Source organism: Gasterosteus aculeatus, chromosome 12, assembly GCF_964276395.1.
Source record: "Gasterosteus aculeatus chromosome 12, fGasAcu3.hap1.1, whole genome shotgun sequence".
In the NCBI taxonomy this organism is placed as follows: Eukaryota; Metazoa; Chordata; class Actinopteri; order Perciformes; family Gasterosteidae; genus Gasterosteus; species Gasterosteus aculeatus.
Window position 1 is genome coordinate 308604 of NC_135700.1, and position 26083 is coordinate 334686.

The following is a 26083-nucleotide window of genomic DNA, read 5'->3' on the forward strand; positions in this document are numbered from 1 at the left end:
TATAACGTCGGGTCTCTCTCCAGAAACATTTCTCCAGAAATGTAACGTTAATGTTTAGTTAGTTTCACCGACCATTAAAGCCACCTGGTCAAACCCGGCTGCTTTTAACAGCTTGTCATGTTAAAGTTACTTACAAAACGACGTGCAGGGATATTTATATAACCGATATTCCTCATGAACTTACTTTACTAACCTTTGGAAGAAAGAATGTTTGTTTCTCCTTTTGCAAACATGAACCGTAATGCGTCTCTCTATGAAACTATGAAACAACATAACGACATAAAACCACTAACGTTAGATTAATGGCTTAAATACATTTACAGCGCAGAAAAGTTGGCATGTTTGTTAACTTCACAGAAGAGCAAAATAATGTTAAACTGCTACAACAACTTGGTTATAATGCGTTCGTTCACTAACAATAATTGCACAGGTCTTACCTTTAGGAGACCAGCGTCCCTTCCACGCGCGGAGCGGATGTCCACGTGGTTCAAAATGCGTGGGACGGAAGTGTCACTCAATTGAAAACAATGTACTCTAAATGAGTAAAATTCATAATTTTCCTGCATATTAAACTTTATCCATAAAATATAATTAAAGTCTACTCAGTGATTCACAAGCAAATTTAAGTATGTAATTAATAAATATGCAGCATTTATTAAATTCAGCTCAATTTAATTCAAAACGGTACTTAGGCTTTATTATGTAACGGTTACTATTATATATTTAGTAGATATTAATTAACGGCAGTCACATTTTTTACAGTGTAAGTAAAGCCTTAAGACTTGATAGTTTACCATGAATATTGTTTTTTTTTTTTAAATGTGTTGCTGTGGCAACACGGTCTTCGCATGAGAGATCAAGCAGGTATTTCTGTGCTTTGCCAAGCTCAAAAACTCATGAAACATTCTGGGCGTGTTCTAGGTGATGACAGTAAAGCAGCGATTCCCAAAGTGTGGGCCGCAAAGGTACTGCAGGTGGGCCGCGAGAGGTCATTATTTACAATAAATGAATAAAATGTTCAACAAACGGCGCCGCCAAACAAAACAATGTCACATGGGGCGCCCTCTAAATTAAAGTATTAAAGTCAATATAGCGCATGTTCCGCACTCCAAGGCGCACTTAAAAGGCTTTAATTTTCTCAAAAACGACAGCGCCTTATAATCCGGAGCGCTTTATATACATGGATCAATTGGTTAATGGGTTGATCCATACTGGTTGTACACGGCGCTCAAGGCGCTCTGACAGACACGCCAAAGCTCGTCTACGACGGCGAGATGCTGAGCGGCGCTCAAGCGCGTGAGATATGGAGACGGTGCCATTTTCTCTACAGTAGCTGAACCATCTTAACGGGGAAAATTAGTTATTCTAAAAGGGGCCGTGGGCAGGCGGCGTGGCTGGAGAGCAGCCCAAGATTTAAGGCGTGGGTGGCGGGAGCGGACGCATCTCGCAGCATCGATCGGACCCTGAAAGCACCGTCTCCACCTCCCCACATCCACCGACCCATCCACCCGCCCCGACGTCACACGTTTGACTGCAGTATCTTATGCACATTATAATCCGATGCGCGCTATATATGAAAAATGTTCTAATATAGGTCATTCATTGAAGGTGCGGCTTATTGTGCGGAAAACACGGCATATGAGCTCCGGAGAAAATGGTATACAAAACATACATTGTCGGTTAATACATTTTGAATCGGTTAAATTCTTAAGGTAATTTAATCATCCCTAGTTTATGTTTTGATCAGAGTTGTGATTAAAGGTTTGGGTGGGCCGCAAAAGATTTTCAGATTTCAAATTGGGCCGCGGCATTCTTGAGTTTGGGAACCGCTGCAGTAAAGGATCTGATGTGGAGTTTTTGCTCGTGGTAAATTGCCTCCATAGCGCCCCCTGCCAGTTTTCAATGAAGCTTCCCCAGCGCCCTGTTTGACGTATGACACTTTGGGTACACATGTATAACAGTGACTTAAATAAAATGTATCCTGCGACCATGCTCTAAAATCAACAGGGAGTCAGGTATTTTCTTTTTGTTTAAATATCTCCACGATTCTTTCTACGCGCTATACTTGACAAACTTCTCCCTTGGACTTTGATAAAGCCACTTCAAATGAACAGTCCCAAGGCCTGGGTGATTAAAAGTTATTAAAATCTTTTTGTTTTCGTCTTGCACTGTTGCCGCGGCAACCTGTTCTTCACAGACAAAAATGGAGGTGCTTCTGAGGGACTAAGTATGCTCCACTTTTAACTAAACTTGGCACACACATTTAAAGTTAAAGATGTAGTAACTTCATATGATTTCAAGCTTCCAAATGGCAATTTGGCTCGATTGCACCCCCTACACAAATTCATTTATGGAGCCTCAGCTGTTGATCCAAGTGCTGTCTGTTCTTTTCCTTTGTTTTGATCACAGTCATTGCTGAGAAGGAGCCCTCACATAAATATGTGTTTTCTGGGTGCTGCTTAAATTAAATTAAATTTTTATCTACTTAATCTAAAAGAGATCATTATTATCGCCAGCATTATCTCATTGGATGATTATGCATCCATGAAGCCTCGTGCCAGGAGGCCCATATAGGCACATATAATGTGATTGATTAGGGTGATGAGGCACTTAAAATGAGCCTATACATTCAGCTTGTCTGTACACATGTGACAGCCTCTGTCCCCAAACCATCACATCGACAGAAAAAAACACCCCAGAAAATGAAAAGGCCTTTGACGGGGAGAATAAAGGGAAGAAACCTTTAGGGAGATACAGGAGCATCGTCCTCGGGACGGACAGACTGCGATGGACGTACAGAAGGAACAACGTAAAAGATGTACAATTCATCCGACAGAAAGGATTCAAATACACATATACTCTCCTCATATGCCTTCATGATTCATGAAAAAAGACGCTCTTCCTTTAAGTTTATTTGCTGTTGTATTGTTAAAAAATCCTGGTTTCGTGATGGACTCGTGCCGATCCACCTTTGAGGAACCGAGATAGCCTGATGTCAATCATCTCATGTGTGAACAGGAACGGACCTCGTACTCGCACTTTCTTTTCATTCTCCACCAACATCCACCCTTTTTGGTAAGTATTTGGTATTTATTTGTAGGGCTGTCTAAATTAAGTTGCCCTACTTTTCACTTAATATCTTTTATGGACATTAATGTTTTTATCACCAAACAATGTGAACTTGACTGGCTTGAAGTAAAAGAAGACACATGTTCACACGTTCTTTTGTAGTGCTGGCCTCGGTTCTTTTCGATTATGGCCCAGTGACCGGGGAGGTATATCGGCCCGCGTCCGGTTGCCAACTCGGCTAAGACTCAGCAGACCCTTGATTTTTTTCCTTTAGGATGGAGTCCAACCGCCAAAGATTACAGGTGTAATAAATGTATTGTTAATTTGGAACAAGTCTGTCATGATTGAATTGTCCTTTATTGTTTCCATTGCTTGTCCCACCGACAAAAAGACCCTGTAACCTTTTTACTCCCGTACGTCCTACAATCAGTGGAATACATTGTTTTTTAGCTGGATCAAGGACAAGCCATTCTCGACAACATTAGCAGGATAACTCGGTGTGTCCTGTGAACTGGTTGAATGTGTGTCTCACTGTCAATGCGTGAGGCATGAGAAGCCTGCTATGAGTCTGTTATTTTAGCTGTGTTTTAAGAAGACTAATGTAACGAACTGTCTCATCTAGCCGAGGAAACTCGCTACCGTCGCCAGAGAACGGAGCAGGCAGGTCCGCATGGATCTCTCTGCTGGGCTTAAAAGGCTCTTCTTCTCCATGCACATCTTGAACCGGCTCCGACACCCCCATCTTTGGACTCATGGTGGGGATGAGTCTGCATACAGGTGGAGATTGACCAACTGGTGACGTGGCCCAGTCAAATATATGGACATACATACGTGTTTTAACGTACTTATGACATGGACGTGTGGCGGAGCCATATGCAGCACAATGGTTAACGCTTTTATTTAACACGGCCTCACAGCAGGCGTTCGGGCACAATGAGAGGCAGAGCAGAGTTCGGTCCTTAGGATCGGGGAGGAGATGCCGGGAGACAGCTGGTGCGATCGCTGGGCCTGTCGGGGATCCGGAGCACAGGAGCAGAAGCGCCGGGCACTCCAAGGAGCAGGCAACAGAAACCCGAGGCGCTCAGGCAGGACTCGTGGTCGGGGACAGAAGGCTGAGGTGCTCACCGGGGCGGAGACAGACGAACGGGTCGGGAACAGGCAGGGTCGAAACCGGGAGATCAGTCCAAGGTAGAGTGCTGGAGAGACTTGCATGACGCGAAGAACAATCTGGCAATGACAGGCTGGGTGTGCAGTGCTTATGTAGCGGGGCTGATTGTGAATGCGAAGCAGGTGTGGAAGGCAGGAGAGTGACTGATTGTGGATGCGGGGCAGGTGTGGAAGATCGAGCTGGCAGGTGAGTGTGACAGAACCCCCCCTCAAGGGGCGTCTCCTGACGTCCCAAAACGATGTCACCGAGGGAGGGAGGGGAGGGTTCTGGAGGAGTCTCCTCAATACTCCTCAGACTCGGCCCGGTCTGAATTGTGAGCCGGGTGGACGGGGATCTGGAGGGAGGGCGCGTCGTTCTCCTCTGCGGACTCCTCCGATGATGAGAAGGAGTCCTCCGTCTCGTCAGGGCCGGCTGTGGATGTAGCAGTGCGGGTATTGGGACGGAGCCTCTTGGCTGCTGGGCGGGTCCTGGAGGGCTGGTCCGGGTGTTGCTGGTGGAAGCTGGTGATAAGTCGTGGGTCGACAATAAAACCGGCGGGGACCCAGGATCTTGTCTCCGGACCATAGCCCTCCCAGTCGACCAGGTACTGGATGCCCCTCCCCCGGCGGCGGGAGCGGATGAGGCGTCGGACAGAATAGACAGGGCCTCCATCTACAATGCGGGGAGGTGGGGGGGCCGGGGTGGCGGGAACGAGAGGGCTCTCCACCACAGGCTTAATCTTAGAGACGTGGAATGTAGGGTGGACACGCATGGTCCGCGGAAGCTTCAGGCGGACTGCAGCAGGGTTGAAGATCTTGAGAATCTCAAATGGGCCAGTGAACTTCTGGGCCAGTTTCTTGGAGTCGTCACGAAGGGGAAGGTCCTGGGTCGATAACAAGACCTTCTGGCCCACCCGGTAAGTGGGCGCAGTGGAGCGTCGGCGGTTAGCAGAGGCGGAGTATCTAGTCACCGACCGCTGGAGGTTGGCCCTGGCCTGGGCCCAGGTGCGCCGAAATTGGCGGATGACATTGGCGGTTTGGACCAGGTCGACGGGTGGCTGGAGACCATACACCGGAGAGACGCCTCCATCTCCTGGTTCTTCCGCTCCGTCTGGCCATTGGACTGGGGGTGGAACCCCGAGGACAGGCTGGCCATGGCCCCTATGAGGGTGCAGAACTCCTTCCAAAAGGAGTGAACTGTGGTCCCCGGTCCGAGACCACGTCCACAGGGAGACCATGGAGTCTAAACACGTTGCGAAGGACCACCTCCGCAGTTTCTTTGGCCGACGGCAACTTAGGCAAGGAAATAAAATGCGCCATCTTGCTGAACCGGTCCACCACCGTGAGGATGGCGGTGTGCCCTTGAGATGGTGGTAGGCCGGTTACAAAGTCCAGGGATACGTGGGACCAGGGGCGATGAGGGACGGGAAGCGGGTGCAGGAGTCCAGCCGGAGCCTGGTTGGAGGACTTGTTCGGTTACAGACGGGGCAGGCTTTTACAAACTCCTGGACGTCTTTGTTCAGGGACTCCCACCAGAACCGGCGCCGGGGAAGGATGGTGTCCGCCTCTGTAGTACCCTCCTCCTCCCCCTTCAGAAATAGGCGAGACAGGGCGTCGGGCTTGATGTTGCGGCTACCTGGTCGATAGGAGAGGGTGAAATTGAAACGGGTGAGGAAGAGTGACCAGCGGGCCTGCCTGGAATTTAGTCTTCTGGCCGTCCTGATGTACTCCAGGTTCTTGTGGTCGGTCCACACCAGGAACGGCTGTTTGGCCCCCTCCAGCCAGTGCCGCCACTCCTCCAGAGCCGCCTTCACTGCCAGGAGCTCTCGGTTGCCGATGTCGTAGTTTCTCTCTGCGGGGTTCAGACGCCGAGAGAAGAAGGCGCAGGGGTGGAGTTTCTGGTCGGCGGCGGCCCGCTGCGACAGGACGGCCCCTACGCCAACATCCGAGGCATCCACCTCCACTACAAATTGCCTCTCTGGATCGGGCATGCGCAGGATGGGGGCGGAGGTGAAGCGGCTCTTCAGGGTCTGGAAGGCGGAGTCGGCCGCAGGTGACCATCGGAAAGGGACCTTGGGGGAGGTGAGAGCCGTGAGAGGGGCTGCCACCGTGCTGTACCCTCGGATGAAGCGGCAATAGAAGTTTGCGAAACCCAGGAACCGTTGTAGCTGTTTTCGAGACTCTGGCAACGGCCAGGCGGTGACAGAGGATACTTTAGCCGGATCCATGCGGATGTCCCCCTGACCGATAATGTACCCAAGGAAGGACACAGACGGGGCATGGAACTCGCACTTCTCGGCCTTGACGAAGAGCGAGTTTTGCAAGAGTCTTTGGAGGACCGCCTGGACGTGGTGGATGTGGTCCTCCATGGATCTGGAAAACACTAGTATGTCGTCCAGGTATACAAAGACAAACTTGTCAAGCATGTCCCGTAGGACGTTGTTGACCATGGACTGGAAGACGGCAGGGGGGTTGGTAAGGCCAAAGGGCATGACCAGATACTCGTAGTGGCCGGTGGGCGTATTGAAAGCCGTCTTCCACTCGTCCCCTTCTCGGATGCGGACCAGGTGATAAGCGTTTCGAAGGTCCAGTTTGGTGAAAACGGTGGCCCCCTCCAGGAGTTCAAACGCTGAGGAGATGAGGGGGAGCGGGTATCGGTTCTTTACCGTGATATCATTGAGGCCCCGATAGTCTATGCAGGGTCTCAACGTCTTGTCCTTCTTTTGGACAAAAAAGAACCCAGCCCCAGCCGGGGACGAGGAGGGACGGATGATGCCGGCGGACAGAGAGTCGTTGATGTAATCCTCCATTGCCTTTCTCTCTGGGGCCGAGATGGAGTAGAGGCGGCCCCGGGGAGGGCTAGTGCCAGGGAGGAGGTCAATGGCTCAGTCATACGGCCGGTGCGGAGGCAGGGAGGTAGCCTTTGACTTGCTGAAGACCTCCTTGAAATCGTGGTACTCAGCCGGAGCGCCCGCCAGGTCCGAGGCTGAAGTGGGGCAGGATGGGGGCTGGGGGACGAGGGCTTGTTTCAGGCAGACTTGATCACAGGCTGTGCTCCACCCCAGGATGGACCCTGTCGCTCAGTCGATGTGCGGGTTATGACGGCGAAGCCAGGGGAACCCCAGGAGGAGCGGGATCCGAGTTGAGTCCAGGATGTGAAAAGAAATCGACTCATGGTGGTTCCCGGAGAGCAGCATCTGGACAGGGACAGTCTGGTGGGTCACCATTCCGAGGGCGTGACCATCCAGGGCATTGGCGGGCACGGGCTGAGGCAGAGGCACTCTCTCAATCTCCACCTGCCGGGCTAACTCGCTGTTGATAATGGATACGTCGGCCCCCGAGTCAATGAACACCGCCAGGGTGTGGGAACCCCCTGGCACCAGCAGGCGGCAGTGGCAGATTGGTCTCTTGATGGGGGACAGTTTGGAGGGAGGGCTCACCGGTGCGTCCCCAGTCACTGGTGAGCCTTGGCTTTTCCCGGGCACTTGGAGACAAAGTGTCCCTCTCCCCCACAGTACATGCACAGATTCAGTCTGCGCCGGCGCTGGCGCTCCACGGTTGACAGGGTGGTCCGGCTGAGTTGCATGGGTTCCGGGTCCTCCACCAGGGGTCCAAATCGAAGGGATGCCGGGCAAGGATGCGTCGGTCAACTCGCCGTGTTAGCTCTATGAGCTCATCCAGGGAGGTGGGTAGGTCGAAGGACACCAGCTGGTCCTTTACATAGTCCTCCAGGCCCCGCAGGTAGGCGTCGCACTGAGCCTCGGTGTTCCACCTGCTCTGGCGGGCTCGGGTGCGAAAATCTACGGCGTAATCTGCCACCGCACGGTCTCCCTGGTGGAGGTTCAGGAGACCGCCGGCGGCATCTGGGCCTAGAGCTGGCGGACCGAAAACCTTTCGGACCTCGGCGGCGAAGGACTGGAATGACCTGCAGACGGGGGTCTGACGTTCCCATTCCGCCGTTCCCCACAGACGGGCCCTCCCAGTGAGGTGATTAATGGCGAAGGCCACTCGGGCCTCCTCGGAGGCGAAGGTGTGGGGCTGCAGGGCGAAGAGGATGGAGCAGTTAGTCAGGAAGGGAGAGCAGCTCTCTGGGTCTCCGCCGTAGCGCTCTGGAGCTCCTATCCGGGGTTCGAAGGGGGGGCCGGGGGGAGTCGGCGGAGATACAGCTGCGGGAGGTGCAGCTGGAGGGCTCTGTGATTCCGTCTGGGAGATCCTTAGGGCGAGCTGCTGGATCTGGGCGACCAGGGCGGTTAACGTCTGCTCCTGAGCGGCGCTGGCCTGTTGGCTGGCGGCTGTCGCCTGGCGCACCTCAGCCAGGGTGGATGTGAGGAGCGCCTCGTGCTGCACGAGGGCGCCCTCGACTCTCTCCAAGCGCTGCTGTGGTGAACCGGTGTGTGCTGGCTCCATTTTGTGGCCAGATTGTACTGACACGGTGGTGTGGCGGAGCCAAATGCAGCACAACGGCACGGAGTGTTTGGTTAACGCTTTTATTAAACACGGCCTCACAGCAGGCGTTCGGGCACAATGAGAGGCAGAGCAGAGTGCGGTCCTCAGGATCGGGGAGGAGATGCCGGGAGACAGCTGGTGCGATCGCTGGGCCGGTCGGGGATCCGGAGCACAGGAGCAGAAGCGCCGGGCAGTCCAAGGAGCAGGCAACAGAAACCCGAGGCGCTCAGGCAGGACTCGTTGTCACGGTGTGGTTCACTTCCTGTTGTATTTTGTAGTTTTCTGCCACTCGTGTCCCCGGGTAACTTCACTTCCTGCCTTGTCCAGTCATCCCCTGTGATCGTCTAATAGTTTCCACCTGTGTCCAATCACCTGCACCTCCCTTGTGTATTTAAGCCGTGTGTCTCTTGTGTCACTTGTCGCGTCATTGTCTCTTGTTGTGGATGTCTGTAGTTTCCCGCTGTTTTTCCTCCCGGTTCCTGTGTTTTTGGCTTTTGACTATTAAAGTCCTTTTTGTTTCCCGCAAGTCTGCGTTTGAGTCCTGCCTCCCACCCGCATCCCCTGACAGAATGACGCGACCAAGAAAGGACTCAGCAGAGTTTTTTCCCCTGGACGAGTTCAGGGGAACCCGTCTGGCAATGGGCGGTCCACGGAGTCTCCAGCGGGCTGCTCGTAATGGGGGAACCGTCCTCCCGGGGGTTCCAGCTGGGTACCTGTACTACTCCGTCTCCCCATCTCGAGCCCTCAGTAGGCATCTGGGTCACCATCCGCCGCCCACCACATGGTCCCCAGAGGAGGAGGCCATTTCGTGGTCGTCCGGCGGCGATTCTCACTGGGAGCGGGTAATGGACCTTGCGGTCCGACTCCAGGCCACCTATGCTCCCCACGCTCGGCCGCAGCGCACAATGTCCAGCGCTGGGCCGCAGCGACGTCCCGACCCCGCTCGGTCGCAGCGCACAATGTCCAGCGCTGGGCCGCAGCGACGTCCCAACCCCGCTCGGTCGCAGCGCAAAATGTCCCGCGCTGGGCCGCAGCAGATTCCCGTCCCGGCCTCCCGACCCAAGCCCATGACCCCTGATCCGACGCCCCGATCCAGGTCCACGACCCCCGAGCCAGCCCCACGATCCATGCCCCCGACCCGACCAGTACCGGCCCCACGTTCCATGCCCCCGACTCGGCCAGTCCCTGCTCCGAGACTCATGACCCCGACGCCCCCAGTCCCCGCTCCGAGACTCACGACCCCGACGCCCCCGTTCCCCGCTCCGAGACTCAGGCTCCCTCCCTCCCATCCCATGGTCCTCTCCCACCCTCCCGTTGGTGATTTGAGGGCCGTCTGGGATCCGGCCCTTGAGGGGGGTGCTACGGGGTTGGTTATTGGGGGGGCTGAGCAGCCGACGGCGGAGGTGTTCCGTGTCCCCGAGCCGACGGCGACGGCGGAGGTGTTCCGTGTCCCCGAGCCGACGGCGACAACCGCAGAGGTGTTCCGTGTCCCCGAGCTGCCGCCGACAACCGCGAAGGAGTTCCGTGTCCCCGAGCTGCCGCCGACTACGGAGGTGTTCCGTGTCCCCGAGCTGGCGCCGACTACGGAGGTGTTTCGTGTCCCCGAGCTGGCACCGACGACTGCTGACGTGTTCCGTGTCCTCGAGCCGCCGCCGACCCCTCCGGAGGTTTCCCGTGTCCCCGAGCCTGCAATTCCAGAGACGTTCCGGAGCCGGCCAAATGGCCGTCCGTCGGGCCGACCACCGGAGGCTCCCCGGCAGTGTGCCTATCCGCCAGGCCGACCCCCAGAGGCTCCCCGGTCGCCTGGCCGCCCGCCAGAGTTTCCCGGGTGGTCCGACCAACGTCTCGGGTTTCCCTCCCCCCCACCCCTTGTTTCGCTCTAGTGTGAGCCGCCTGGAAGTCGGCCCTTGAGGGGGGGGTACTGTCACGGTGTGGTTCACTTCCTGTTGTATTTTGTAGTTTTCTGCCACTCGTGTCCCCGGGTAACTTCACTTCCTGCCTTGTCCCGTCATCCCCTGTGATCGTCTAATAGTTTCCACCTGTGTCCAATCACCTGCACCTCCCTTGTGTATTTAAGCCGTGTGTCTCTTGTGTCACTTGTCGCGTCATTGTCTCTTGTTGTGGATGTCTGTAGTTTCCCGCCTGCTGTTTTTCCTCCCGGTTCCTGTGTTTTTGGCTTTTGACTATTAAAGTCGTTTTTGTTTCCCGCAAGTCTGCGTTTGAGTCCTGCCTCCCACCCGCATCCCCTGACACTCGTGGTCGGGGACAGAAGGCTGAGGTGCTCACCGGGGCGGAGACAGACGAACGGGTCGGGAACAGGCAGGGTCGAAACCGGGAGATCAGTCCAAGGTAGAGTGCTGGAGAGACTTGCATGACGCGAAGAACAATCTGGCAATGACAGGCTGGGTGTGCAGTGCTTATGTAGCGGGGCTGATTGTGAATGCGAAGCAGGTGTGGAAGGCAGGAGAGTGACTGATTGTGGATGCGGGGCAGGTGTGGAAGATCGAGCTGGCAGGTGAGTGTGACAACTTATCTGTCTATATTGTTAATTACTGCCTGTATATTTTTATCTTATTTTACTTTAGCTTATTGTATTGCCTTCAAAGCCAAGTTGACTTCATTCTCAAGACAAATTTCCATCAAATTATTTGCTCATTTCCACACACCAGCAACAGTGAAAGAGGCCCCTCGGCTTATACAGAAATACAGCAAATCACTACACAACCTCCACGGAGAAAAATAACAATGGACTTCAGCTCGTGTCATGTCCCCTGTCACACAACATAAATGGAACTGATGTAGCTGTATGAATGTTATGCTTCACTAAGTGAAGCCAAGTTTCCAAACATTAGGAGGATAAGAGGATGGTGGTGTTTTTGGCTACACATCCACAAATCATCTCAGCCAACTGATAACGCCTCATATCCCAAACCAAAAGTCAATGTATGTGTGCAAGTGCACTTGACCACCGTATATGACAGCATTAAACACACAAAAATATTGGTCAACAATAACCGATATGGGACAAAGCACAAAATACAAGACAACAGATTCAGCTGGATGACAAGTAAACATCAGCAGCAAAGCTGCGGCTCTCACGTGTCACACATCGAGCTTGACAGTCAGTCATTTTTGGTCCTGCCACCGCTGCTGGCTCTCTTTCTTCTACGTCGGCTCGACGATTTTACTTTTGCTCTGCAAGAATCTCCGCAACTCATTGAGTGACGTACACAAATCGATAATGAAATTCATTGCCAACACTTTTAATAATCAAATTTTTTCAATTTCATTGATTCGTTGTTGCAGCCCTACTTGAGTTAAATGTTAAATGAACCATCTAGCCATCCCACATTTATGATCTCAAAAGCACAGTATATAGTTTTTTTCCACTAAGGGTGCCTCCATTGAAAATATTATAAAAGAGGATTTTTTAGCAAAGGTTTAGAGGTTGCGTTTTTTGTAAATATTTCATGCAGAAGGAAATGCCTTCAACCCATTTGTTAGCTCTCTAGGAGATGACAAAGGAGATATCCCAGAACTTTGGTTTGTAGGAATACCTTTCACAAGCGGCTCCTCTAGAGCTGACTTATTATTTCATTGTTTTATCTTATTTCTGGAGCCCATGATAAAAATATTAAGGGACAAAAACTCAAACTTACAAACTTGCTCTCTAAATCCCAGCAGCAGCAGTCACTCAGGTATCGGACCACCAAGCCCCTGATGAAGTCAATGAGTAGGATGCTGGCCACCGTAAAGATCATGTCGATGATGGACAGCTTCAGCATCTCCTGCAGACACACCATGTACATATAAACACGTGCAGGCTAATACATTTCCCACCAGCCAACCAGGCTGAAACCTGCTCAGTTATTTTGTTTTCTGATGTTTGTTTACCCCTCGGCCATCTGCACAGCTGGGACTTGCATGAGTAGAAGAAAATTTTTCTTATCAGTGTAAAGCACATCAATTGGAACCAATGGCCTAACATTTGCCTATTCTTCTGTGTAGAAAAGTGAGTTCAAAACAAGTGCAGACGAGAACATTCAACCTCAATACATGCATGTCCATTGTTTGTGTAATCTGGTTATTGGGTAAGTGAGGGGTGTTGGAATTAGGCTAGGTGGTAATATAGGATGGATATATGTGAAAAATACACGTAGTGCACCGACACAAATATCCCCATAAATATACAAATAAATACGCAAGTAAACTAAAAAGACTAACAAGTGGAGTTAAGAGAAAAAAACACATAAATAGTATGTGAAAGTAATATATATTATGAAATGATTACCTTAAAATAATAGAAAAACTTGAAAAGTAGCTTGCAAGCCGAAAAGTGTGGAAAGCCCTGTGTTAAACCTTTTCGACCACGGCGTTACTCCAGGCAGCAGCGCCCGCTTGAAAATCACTGTGGCCCCTGTCGACCATCCGCGCCCCCTCGACTGGATCATCCGCGCGGCAAGAAACAATGGTATGTACATCAAACGAATGCCTTCCTATACTATACTATCTCTAAAATGTCTGGCAATCCACCACTTTGCTCCAGACTGAAATGTCTCAAAAATGTATAGATGGATTGTCATGGAATGACAGGGACTCGCCGTGTGGAACTGATTGATGAAAATATAGCCAGCCAATTACACAAAACGTTTTTGACCATGGAGACCCTGAAAGGAACAACGCAAGCCGTAGGACACCCATTAGAACGCTGGTAAGACTGACCGCATTTTATTAGATTAGTGCAACTTCCAGTTTTCTCTGGACCTCCCTTCAACTGGTTTCATGTTAGAAAATACTTTGCGGACCGGTCTTGAAGGTGTGGCAGATAAACACGTATTTAAGCAGAAGAGCGGTAGAATTATAATATGTGTGATCATGACTACTGTTATGATTGTAGTTTGTGTGTTATTAGGTAATAGCTATTAGCATGTTAGATTAATATCTGTAATATGAATTAAACACCTTTTATATAAATCATTTGATTACTGTACACATGACATCCAGCCACAAAGTAATGTTAGGCCTGGGGGAAGGATGCTTAAACCTTCCGTGATGGATTTCTTGCATATTTTCTTTCTCCCAAAATTTATAGAATAGGGATAGGAGAATAGGGAATGGTCTGGTCAGTGAGGGATCTCATATATTCATTTTAATTTTTAAACTTGAGCCAGTTAATTCTTTTGACGTTACGGACAGACTGGCCGACGGGGGAGGGAGGGGCGTGAGGTGGCCAAAAAAGCGTTTGGTTGACTTTGGGTGTCAAGCAGTGCTGTAGTGGTAAAATTGGATGTGGGTAAACCAAGAATGTTGTGATCATACAGACCAATGACGCAATGCAACGCCGTGCGACTCAGTAAAACTGTCCTGGCTATATTATGTTATCAGTTAAAGTCATATACAATCAATGACAGTGAATAAATGTGTTTGCAAACAGTAAAGAAAAGTATGTGTAGGCCTCAAGGGGGTGGAGGGGGACACAAAAAAAGGACCTCTATGGGACCTTAAAAAAGTGAAGGCCTCTGAAAACGGGCCCAGGGTGTTACAGCTGAACCGTGTAATATGGAAAGAGACAACGCTTCCCCTGCTCCTTAACCATTTATGGCGCGTTTCCACCGCCCGGTATCGGGTCGTCACTCTTTCAACCAATCAACGTTCTGCAGTGAGTTTAGCTCCACCCTTTAGTACCAAACAACTATGCCAGGTACCCCAACGGAAGGGTACCAAAAAAGTGGTACGGTACGGTTCTGATTTTTTGTACCATTCTCAACTTTTGGCAGTGGAGACACAAATAAAAGGGTACCGACCCGCACCGTACCGTACCGCTCGGTGGAAACGCGCCATAAGAGAAAGCTCCAAAAGTCAACAGAACTAATGGATCCATTCCAAACGGGCAGACAGCTCCACAACCTGTGTGTGTGTTTACATCCTGATTAGTGGAGCCACCGCAAGGCGCTGATTGGAGGGTCACAGACAGACAGCGCAGATGAAAATTATCACCCTACGGCGTTTATATGTTCAACAATATGAAACGTAGTCTTTGGTGTTTTAAAATGACACCAAATGTGTTTTGGATTTTTCCAACGGAAGAATACAAGGGGCGGGGTACTTTGAGGTTTGTAAACGTTATGTCCAAAATTCCAAAGGTACAGAGGTAGGTACAACAGCCCTGGTGTCAAGCGCATGTAATCGGGAGAGAATTTGGTCATCAAGATAAAATCGTTTTTTTTTTCTTCGCAGCCTGGTGGTTGGGGACCACTGGTGTAGAGCAATCAGAAGAGGGTACCTGTCCAACGTACGTCTCCCAGCATTGGTCCTGCTGAGAGCGGGTGTTCTTCTCAAACATAGCCGTGTGGTTGGAGATGGTCCCTGAACTGCTTGGGCTGGTGCTCCTAACATCCAGCAGTGTGGCAATTGTTGCTATGGTGCTGTTGTGATGCTCAGAGACTGAGATCTCAGAAACCAGGGTTGAAAGGCTGCCTACCTCAGGCTGAGAGATTGTGGCCAGGAAGGAGCTGGAGTCAGACCAGTTCCCTGGACTCACTGGGTCCTGGAAGACAAAGAAATTGTTGGAATACATTACCAGCCACATGCTATGTCACACTTATATGGGCAACTAATTATGAGATAACTACTTAGTGGTGGGAAAGTTTAAGTTCAGCAAATGGCTTCATTTACAAAAATAGGTGAAAAATAAATAATACAATCTCTATGCGCTCCATGTTGCTCGTAGGAGAGGTTCAATGGGTAAAACCGAAACAGGGTGCTGTACACTTTACTGGCACAGCGAGCACAGCGGACACTCGCCGACTCGCGTGGCGCCGACCAACCCGGACTCCTTGGTTATTGTCCTTGGGGACTTAAACATAGGAAATCTCAGCCATGAACTTCCTACAACAGTACAAACTGTTTAATAAATGCCCCACCAGAGAGGAGAACACGCTGGATCACTGTTACACCACAGTAAGCAGGGCTTATCACGCAGTCCCTTGTGCTGCACTGGGACACTCTGACCACGTCATGGTCCATCTGATTCCTGCATACAGGCAGAAACTAAAGCTCTGCAAACCTGTGGTGAGGGAATTCAAGAAGTGGACCAGTGAGGCGCTGGAGGATCTTTTGGCGTGTCTGGACTGCACAGACTGGGATGTTTTCAGGACAGCTACTGACAGTCTGGACCAACCAACCTACCAACAACCTGCCCCAGACCCCCAATCCCTCCCTCCCCCAGCCCCTCAGGGGCTCACGCCCTCTGTATCACCGCCCACCCCCTCACAAGCAATGACCCTCTCTATTCTGGAAAGAGACGTTAACAGGCTCTTTATGTCAAGGATGCGGGGAAGGCAGGACTCAAATGCAGAGTGCGAAACACAAAAATTATACTTCAATAGTCCAAAAGGTAAAAAGGCAAGGGGCAAAAACACAGACAGGAACAGGGGGGCAAAAAGACAGGCAGGAACTCGGAACATCCAGGAAGATAGACAATGACGCGACAAGTAACAAGAGAAATACACTGCTTAAATACACTAGGGAGGTGCAGGTGATTGGACACAGGTGGAAACAATCAGACGATCACAGGGGATGACAGGACAAGGCAGGAAGTGAAGTTACCCAGGGAGACAAGAAGCAGAAAACTACACAATAAGACAGGAAATAAAACCACACTGTGACATATTAAAAGACAAAACCCCTGTAAGGCAGCCGGCCCGGACTCCGTTTCCCCTCACACCGTGAAGCATTGTGCTGACCAGCTGTCTCTGGTGTTCACTGATATCTTTAACACCTCCCTGGAGACATGCCACGTACCAGCCTGCTTCAAGGCCTCCACCATCATCCCTGTTCCCAAGAAGCCCAGGATCACAGGACTCAATGACTACAGGCCCGTCGCCCTGACCTCTGTAGTCATGAAGTCTTTTGAACGGCTAGTCCTGACCCACCTGAAGTCCCTCACCGACCCCCTCCTGGACCCCCTGCAGTTCGCCTACAGAACCACCAGACGATGCTGTCAACATGGCCCACCACTACATCGTCCAGCATCTGGACTCCCCAGGAACCTACGCCAGGATCCTGTGTGTTCAGCTCTGCCTTCAACACCATCATCGCATCTCTGCTGCAGGACAAACATTCCCAGCTGCACGTGCCCGACTCCACCTGCAAGTGGATCACAGACTTCCTGTCTGACAGGAAGCAGCACGTGAAGCTGGGGAAACATGTCTCAGCCTCTCGGAGCATCAGCACCGGTTCCCCCCAAGGCTGCGTTCTTTCCCCTCTGCTCTTCTCCCTGTACACCAACAGCTGCACCTCCAGTCACCAGTCCGTCAAGCTCCTGAAGTTTGCGGATGCGGTTTGCGGTGGGGATGAGTCCGCCTACAGGTGGGAATCTGACTATTTGGTAATGTGGTGACCACTGTGGATTCCTTCCATTTCTGGGCTCCAGTCACCAGTCCGTCAAGCTCCTGAAGTTTGAGGATGACACCACCCTCATTGGAATGATCTCTGGTGGGGATGAGTGAGAGTCTGACCATCTGGTTTCGTGGTGCAGCCAGAACAACCTGGAGCTCAACACTTTGAAGAGAGTGGAGATGGTTGTGGATTTCAGGAAGAACGGAGTCCTTCCCCCATCACCCTGTGTGACTCCCCCGTGACCGCTGTGGGTTCCTTCAATTTCTGGGCTCGACCATCACCCGGGACCTCAAGTGGGAACTGAACATCAGCTCCATCACCAGGAAGGCTCAGCAGAGGTTGTCGTTCCTGAGGCAGCTCCTATAAGGAGCAGAGGATGGATGGCCGAGTCCATCCTCTGCTCCTCCATCACCGTCTGGTACGCTGCAGCCACAGCCAAGGACAAGGGCAGGCTGCAGCATGTCATCCGCTCTGCAGAGAGAGTGATCGGCTGCAATCTGCCGTCTCTCTAGGACTTGTTCACTTCTAGGACCCTGAAGTGAGCTAAAAAGATTGTAGTTGACCCCTCTCACCCCGTAAAAAAACTGTTTGTGCCCCTTCCATCTGGCAGGAGGCTGAGGTTCATGAGGACTAAGACCTCCTGCCACACCAACAGTTTCTTCCTGTCGGCAGTCGGGCTCAGAGCCCGGGTCCCCCACTGACTAAATCCCACCAGCCAGATTCTGACGCTGCTGCACACTCTAGATCTTCAGCACTCACTCTAAGAAATGCAATACACACTAATGTAAAACTCGGACCGAAAAACTAATGAAACATAATCAGTTATTACGAAAAAATTATAATAGATATCAACAAGCTTTAAAACAATAGTTCAGATTTTTGTCAACATTTTAAAGTTTAAATGGTGTCTGTAGCTGAAAGATTGGCGAAGCAGAAAAATGTGAAAGTTGAAGTTTGTGGCGGCTAAAACTCTCTTTGGTGTTTCCTTTGGCCCCTATTTATGCGTCCTGTCGTTTTAACCACGCCGGGAGATCGGGTCCAGTTGTCTGACTCGCGGCTTTGCCTCCAAACAGAAAACCAGGTGCAATGTCATTTATTGAAAATAAAAAAACATGAAAGAAAGATGAGTTACAACGATTTGGATGCCTGATGATGCCAATCACATCAACTGTCGGCTGAGGCCGAGGTCTAAGACGGCATCTGACGTAACCCGTTTCTCCACCAACTGTGCGCCATTCGCACCAACTTATAGGAGTGCCTGCCTCTCCTGTAGGGGGCACACTTTGCTTTTAACACTAATAAAAAGAACAAAAATAAGTTATTTTAATACATGGACATAAACTACACACCAGCCCCTAATTGTTCTCCACAGAATCAATTACCCAAATAAGGAGCTGTGTAAAAAAGGAGTTATTCAAGATATTCATAAGAAGTAAAGTATATACATTACATTGTGGCTTCAGATGAAACATCTATTCTTCAGTGTCAAGAAGGCGGCACAGCTTGGTTATGGGCCTTTTAATGACTGAAGTCTTAGTCTGGAGCTCCACTGAACGGACCAGACGTCTTTCATCGGGTTTGGTTTTCAGCACTCTGCCTAATGGCCATGAGCCTCGGGGGGCCGTGGGATCGACCACCCGGACGAGGTCTCCTTTACTAAAGTTCTTTCTTACATCGGTCCATTTCTGCCTTTCTTGGAGCAGCAGAAGGTATTCTTTCGTCCATCTATGCCAGAAAAGGTCCGCCATGTACTGGACCTGTTTCCAGCGACGCCTTGCATAGAGGTCAGATTTTGGAAAAGTTCCAGGAGGTAGAATGGGTTGTGTTTTAAGCAAGACAATGCGATTTGTGAGTCAGAGGCTCTAGATCACAAGGATCCGAGGATACAGTACAGAGGTGGCGATTATTGAGGATTGTTTGTAAGATTTCATCGTCGAGGGTTTGCTGGCCGAGAGTGGAGTTGAGCTTGAAACTCCACTGGATACCATCAGAAAGCAGAGCGCCTTGGATTTTCCTGTTATTTAGGCAACTCAGGGCCTTGAGTTCGGCCTGAGCACCGACTACGTTTGTGCCATTGTCTGATCGAATGTGTTTAACCGGACCGCTCCTACAAATAAACCTTCTCAAAGCATGAATGCACGAGTCAGTGTCCAATGAGTAGGCTACCTCCAAATGAATGGCTCTGCTAGACATACAGGTAAACAAGACTCCATACCGTTTAATCATGCTTCTCCCCCGTCTCACTTCAATCGGGCCAAAATAATCCAATCCGACATTGGTAAAGAAAGTTGGAATGCTTCAAAGCATTCCAACAATAAAAAGAAGTTAAATAAAGATTTGAAGAACCATACTTGACCACAACAATGATGTCCGGCACGAACCTGTAGCCCAACTAATTTACTAACCAAGGAAACTCTCAAGGTCTCTCAGTTTCAGCAGCTTGGTTGAATCTTATTAGCGTATTCTTGCTCTGCTGTTAGTTACAAGTTATCTTTTTATATCTGATGACTGTTTATGTAGATTGTATGAATCCATTAGATTAAAAAATGACTGTGTGGTCATGCAACACATTGCAACTTTAACGGAATGAGAAGAAACAGATGCTCATAATTTTCATAATTTTACATACTCACAGAAGAGCTCATACTGTTGACCTTATCAAGCAGGGCAATAATGAGGCTGTAGAGATTCCCGAGGTATAACACAAGTACTCTGTAAAAACATATAGATATGAACAATGTTATTGTACCTGGGATGTACAGATTGTAATTATGATGTAATGTAGAGAATGAGTACCTGGCCAGCTGGAAACGCAGGGAGGTTCGTGGGTGGTACATCTCAAGCTGAGAAACCAGCTCAAAGGCAGAAGGAGCAATCATGGTGATGAGAGAAACCACCACACTCACCTGGCGAGAGAAAGAAGAGACTGTATTCTATTTCTCCTTTTTAAAATGCTGATTTCTACTTAAAATTGATAATACATTACAGCAGGGATTCCCAAAGTGTGGTGCGAGCACCCCTTAGGCTGTGCAAGCGGCCTTTAGGTGGTGCGCAAGAGGAAACGTAATGGTGGTCAAATGGAGTAATAATTCCTATTTATATGGCTTTTAGAGACATGACTTGTAAAACTACCCTTTTTACGATTAGCTGCCTACAAGAAAGCAGAAAAAGGAAAGTGGCAGCTCCTCAACTATCTTTCGGGGGAAGCCAAAATGACAATATATTCACACTACTTCGCCAACATGGAGAAGTTCGCTCGCTCCGCTCGGCATGGCAGCACCTATAAGGGGGCTGGAGAGTTCACCCAGCAGGAGGTCTTCCGACTTCTAAAGATCAACAAGGAAGGAGGGAGGGAGCACTACTGGGAGTGAGGCGTCTGCCCAGCTGAGCAGGATCCTGAGCGGTTTCCCGCTCAATGTTGTCGGGAAAAAAACTGGTCCTGCTATTAATATTAATCACATTACTATTACTGTAGTCATAAACCAACTTTACCAACGTTGCTTCTTTCCTGAAGTCTTTGTGCTTTTCCCTCCTCAGGTTACTGTGGACTGTGGTTCTGTCTGATGCTGGTTCTGTCTGATGGTGGTTCAATCTGATGCTTGTTCTGTCTCATGGTGGTTCAATCTGATGGTGGTTCTATTTGGTGCTGGTTCTATCTGATGGTGGTTCTGTCTGATGGTGGTTCTATTTGGTGCTGGTTCTGTCTGATGCTGGTTCTGTCTCATGGTGGTTCTGTCTCATGGCGGTTCTATCTGATGCTGGTTCTGTCTGATGCTGGTTCTATCTGATGCTGGTTCTATCTGATGGTGGTTCTGTCTGATGGTGGTTCTATCTGATGGTGGTTCTGTCTGATGGTGGTTCTATTTGATGGTGGTTCTGTCTGATGGTGGTTCTATCTGATGGTGGTTCTGTCTCATGGTGGTTCTGTCTCATGGTGGTTCTGTCTCATGGTGGTTGTCCCTGCAGTGGTCCTGCTGTATACCTGGCTTACTACTTTCAAAAGATACTATACAAGCTTTTTTCCTTTTTTCTCCACGTTGAAGGCGTTTTTTATTCCTGTGCCGATGTGAGGGTTTCGGGAGGGTGGATGTCACACATGAACAGACTATAAAGCCCTTTGAGGAAAATCTGTAATTTGTGATTTGGGGCTATACCAAATAAAATCAATTGAATCAGTCCTGGTTCTCCACTTTCATTGATTTCTTGGAACAGTATTGTATGTTGAATAATCTAATCAAACTAATGATGTCTGTTCTGCTACCTCATTCTTCTCCCAAAGTGTCAGCTCCGGCTTCTCCTGCTCTAGTTTCTGAGAACGGTCCACCACAAAGTAGATGATGTAGATGCTGCCAGCCAGAGACAGCAGCACCAGGATGTTGGCTAAAATACGCAGACTGATGAGAACTGCCCTGAGGAAACACACAAATATGTTTTTAAGATTTTCATATCAGGTAAATATATTAGTGCAATGTTTTCTCTGAAGTGGAAGTACATAGCATGTACTACACAGAGTGGTTGCATATTATAAAGAGATTAGCAGTGCAATATTACTCAATGTCTTTCAATCAGAACATTATAATAAACGTCAGATGCAATCAGATGGACGGTATTAAAATGCCATGATGCCGTCACAATGCGTAATGACGCTGATGGCTGATCTTGCGCTCTTAGAAGATGTGGCACATGGAAGGATTGGTGCTGTAGTGCAGCGCACCATCGGCCTGTTTAAGGGCAGATGGCGCTGCCTCGACTGCACTGGAGGGAGGTTGTTGTTTACTCCTGAAAGGTGTGCAACATCGTGCTGCATGTGCTGTGCTACATAATGTGGCACAGCTTCCAAACGTGCCTCGACCGCCTGACGCCGATGGCTGTGTTGGCCCCGACCCTGTCCCCGATCCCCGATCATTGCCGCCAGTCTCTCATCCCCTTTCCCACCCGGGGCAGACACACCATGGCACTAAACGCTTTTTCGCATCCACTTTCAGACCATTTTTTCTTTATTTCGGCCACGGTCCGAGGTCGTGAGGCTGCAGCGTTGCTCTGCAACCTTTTGCCACTCGAGTGCCTTGTTGGCATCAGTGATGCCCATACTGTGCCCTCCAAAAAGCATTTGACTTCTCCTTTACAACTCCCCAATGATCATTTCCACTTCACACTGAGTGAAGTTACGTTTCTTCGTTTTCCTCTCAGTGTTTGTCATGATTTTGCAATCGATGAATATTAATTTGTGGGCGTTCCACAGACTATATATGGGAAACTATGGGCGTGACATGAAGCCGCAAAAGCTGCGCTGCATTTAGAATTGATTGTGATTTATTAAGGGAAAACTGCGTAAGACGTGCGTGCGCACGGTTTTATAAGTCTGAATATTTCTGTGCGTACGCACGTCCTACGTTTCATCCGCACGCCACTTCTGGCGCAAATCATACGCAAGCTTTTATAAATGAGGCCCCTGGTCCGTGTTTTGCTCTAGGCATTTTGATACTTCAAATAAAGTATTTTTGTTTGTGTAAATCTGCATTTGAGTCCTGCTTCCGCCACCTCGTCATGACAAACTGTATGTCAGAGTGGAGGATGACATCTAATGTGATAGCCGAGGTAGATATATCTTCTGTATCTCCATTTCCTTTTTGTGATTCAATCTCAGTTTCCTAAAAAGAGCCCAGGATTCAGATCAGGGGGGTTCTCACATACTGCAAGAGAGAAAAACCCAGAGGAAGACGATGAAGCATGCAAAATCAAGAAACAAATAGCAGACACCTACAGACTGGTATCCTTCTTCTTTTCCTGCTCCTCAACGATGGCCTCCTAAGCAGAGAAACGTTTCATATAAGTTTTGATGATCCCTGCTGCTGTTGTTGTTGGTAGCAGGCAAAATCACAGCAAGTCACACTTTCAGATTCATAATGTTGTGTGCATGAAAAGTACAAGAAGGGGACAGGGGTGTTGTTGGCGCATATGTACGTGTAACTGGATATGTGCAATCTGAGTGCCACTGACCCGGATGTTGTTGACAATGGCAGCTCCTTTGCTCTCGGCAGCCTCAGGGTTTCCTATCAGGTAATCCCAGGCACAGAAAACTCTCCAACAGAACGTGAAGTTCTCGTCAGAGGCACTGGCCAGGCTCAGACGAGAGTTCTTGGCCATTCTGTAGGAGTATATGTAGAGCAAGTTATCAAATCATACAATACATTATCAACACTATTTTAGGATGCTGGTGCTATTCGAGTGGTCAGTCAGTCATACATACATACTTGTATATTTTGGATTCCTGAAGAACTAATGATTTGGTGAACCTTCCCCCCGGCACCGCCCCAATGATATATTTGCATTGGTGACATTTGTACAATATATTATACCTCACTGAATGGTCACACCAACTAATCCTAAATGGTGACTTTCGACCTGGATCTTATTTCCAAAATGATTAAGGCTCTAAATAGTACTATGAGTGGCAATATAGTGCACTACATTTTTAGTGTGGAGTGAAATGAAAGTTGCAGCTGCCATGTTATTGGGAGCTAAAGAATGTTCACGCTGGTGTTTTTTTCCAAGCTAGTGCTTGACGCTTGGTGTCCTCGTCGGTAGTCCATCTTAGTACTTACACTCACTCTATACACTGTAACACACGTTATCGTGAGCTATGCAGGGTTGACTGTAAGGAAGTGACATGGTATGAAGAGCGGCGAGGTCCGTATAGGGACGAGGTCAGGGTGGATGAATACAAGGCTTCTTTCAGCGGCGGCTGGTGGACTGTTTTTTGGCAGGGCCAGTCAATCAGTTTCAGTGAACATCACAGTGTGATTCAATGCAAAGGGTATCAAACACACATTATTTCTTTGCAGTTAAATATTTAACATTTATTCCAACAGTTTAACATAATAAGGACATCTTACTCAATTCAGTATATCAATGAATATATGAATATATATGTATATAAAAAACAATATCCAGAATATGATATAACTACCATATCATAACTATTATAAATATATTATTCTAAATATATTATATTAAAGGCTAAATTAGATTATTACAACATAAATATATTTATATAAAATCTATGTGTGGTGTGATTATAAACTACCTTTTGTTTTAAGGGGCCAGAAGAAAGCAGAAGATGTGAAAGATGTGTTGGGGGCTGGGGAACATGGACGGAATGGCTATTTGAATGTGAGGAAAGGGAATGCATTAAAACAATCTGAACGTGAGATAAGTTAGGTTCTAAAATTGAGAATGAACAAAAGCCATTCTTGAATAAAAACAGGAAGAAAGCTGAGCAGGATGAGCAGATGTGATTATTTCAACACAAACTACTACCTTTTCCTAAACAAGTAGTATTATTGGCTCAACAGGCACGCTTGTTGTTGTCCATAAGATGGACACTTTACATTACAGGTCATTTAGCAGACGCTTTTATCCAAAGCGACTTACATTACACTTTAAACCCATGGCTTTTTGCTGGGGAGCAATTAGGGGTTAGGTGTCTTGCTCAGGGACACTTTGACATGGAACGTGGGTCAGCCTGGACTCGAGCCACCAACCTTGTGCTTCCCAGCACGCCTTCTCTAACCCCTGCGCCACGACGACCCCCACTTCCTATGACATGGGTTAGCTGATGTATTAGGCGGGCCGACCGCTAACACAGAGCCCGTTTGAAACATGCTAGTTCCCGATGGAAACACCTCCTGTTTTAGACTCTCCAACTGTGCGTCTCCTTAAAAGTCTGCATAGAGGCCGTGGTGTTTGTCAGCACACCATTGAATTGAAATAGATTTTTACTTAACTTTGCAGTTTTCATTTGCTGATATGACAAGGCAATTTCTATTGTCTAAAAAGTTGAATAATTACTTTCTTAAAAGGATGATGAAACTGTAGGCAAAGACAGCCATCCCAACCAGGAAGTAGGCGAGGGGCAACCGGTACCCTGCACTGCCAATTTTCCTCAGTCTGCCATAGTAACCATAGAATAATACGGAGTACTGCAGGTAGCCCTGTGGAGAAAGACACACACAACACATGTCAAACAAACATGCAAACATACAAACAAACAACAAAACAGTTTCTTGCCAAATAAGACATACAGCCTTTGACTGGACTGAAGTATTAACTTCTCAATTCCTTGTTAAACACTCATTGTCATTTTCTTTAGCCCGGTCATTGTTGCAGATTGAGAGTAAAATCAAGTCAATGTTTCACTGCGCCTAATGCGCCACCTGGACATGGGAACTAATCTGTACCAAACTTCGGAGGGCAGTTTAAAAAGACCAACGCAAGCCATAGTTTGCCCACCTCTGCTCCATGTTATGCTAGTATAGAAGGTGGAGTGGCCTTGGGTTATAGGTCAAGGAGGCAGTAAAGTTGTTTTGTAATGTGCTATCGACAGAACAGTAAAAAGAAAGAGAGGCTAACCCCGAGAGACCAGATGGTGTCCAAGTCCTGGGCTGAAGCCTGATGCTCTTTGGGGATAGTTTTACTCCTCGTTGTACCAAACGGAGCTCCAGCCAGCAGCTGGTACATACAAACACAAACAGTACATTACATTTTGATATCTATACGATGTTACCGACCAACACCTCTAAAAACCTAACTGAGTGTATCTGGTACGACAAAGAACGGCTGAAGAATAAACTGTAATGTATCAATGACTACCAACGTACTCATTCTGTTGTTTTTACATTTCTGATTAAACCAACAATGGCTACTCAAGCTCTGTATTTGAGACACAGCCACAACATTGATATTAGTATTCTCAACCCACTCTTGAAAAGGAAAAGTAAGCTCCATAACTACATGTTTAATATGGCTTTGCCATACACATCTTTACTTGAGTAAAATGAGCTTATCCTTCTTTATTCTACACTATTTAGTTACCTGCTCCTGTAATGATCAACTGAAAATGGGTCGCTATAAATCAATAGTATTAATTATGTTTTAAATGTTCATGCAAAACGGAACCCAAGAGGAAAACTCACTGCAGATATACTGAGCTACCATTGACCAATTTGCTCCAATTATTAAT

The 26083-nt window shown here is 48.7% G+C and overlaps 1 protein-coding gene across 1 annotated transcript in view; it reads right to left on the minus strand.

The window, feature by feature from the left end:
* The window catches only part of tmc3 (transmembrane channel like 3), a 60973-nt gene that overhangs the window by 21713 nt on the left and 13177 nt on the right, over positions 1–26083 (minus strand). The window contains exons 6-14 of the mRNA XM_040198614.2: positions 25474–25572; positions 24913–25055; positions 23062–23209; positions 22826–22869; positions 21323–21470; positions 19858–19967; positions 19695–19773; positions 14945–15208; positions 12321–12449 (exon numbers count right to left, since the gene is read on the minus strand). Coding sequence (XP_040054548.2) covers positions 12321–12449; positions 14945–15208; positions 19695–19773; positions 19858–19967; positions 21323–21470; positions 22826–22869; positions 23062–23209; positions 24913–25055; positions 25474–25572 — 1164 coding nt within the window. The remainder of the gene's footprint in view (positions 1–12320; positions 12450–14944; positions 15209–19694; positions 19774–19857; positions 19968–21322; positions 21471–22825; positions 22870–23061; positions 23210–24912; positions 25056–25473; positions 25573–26083) is intronic.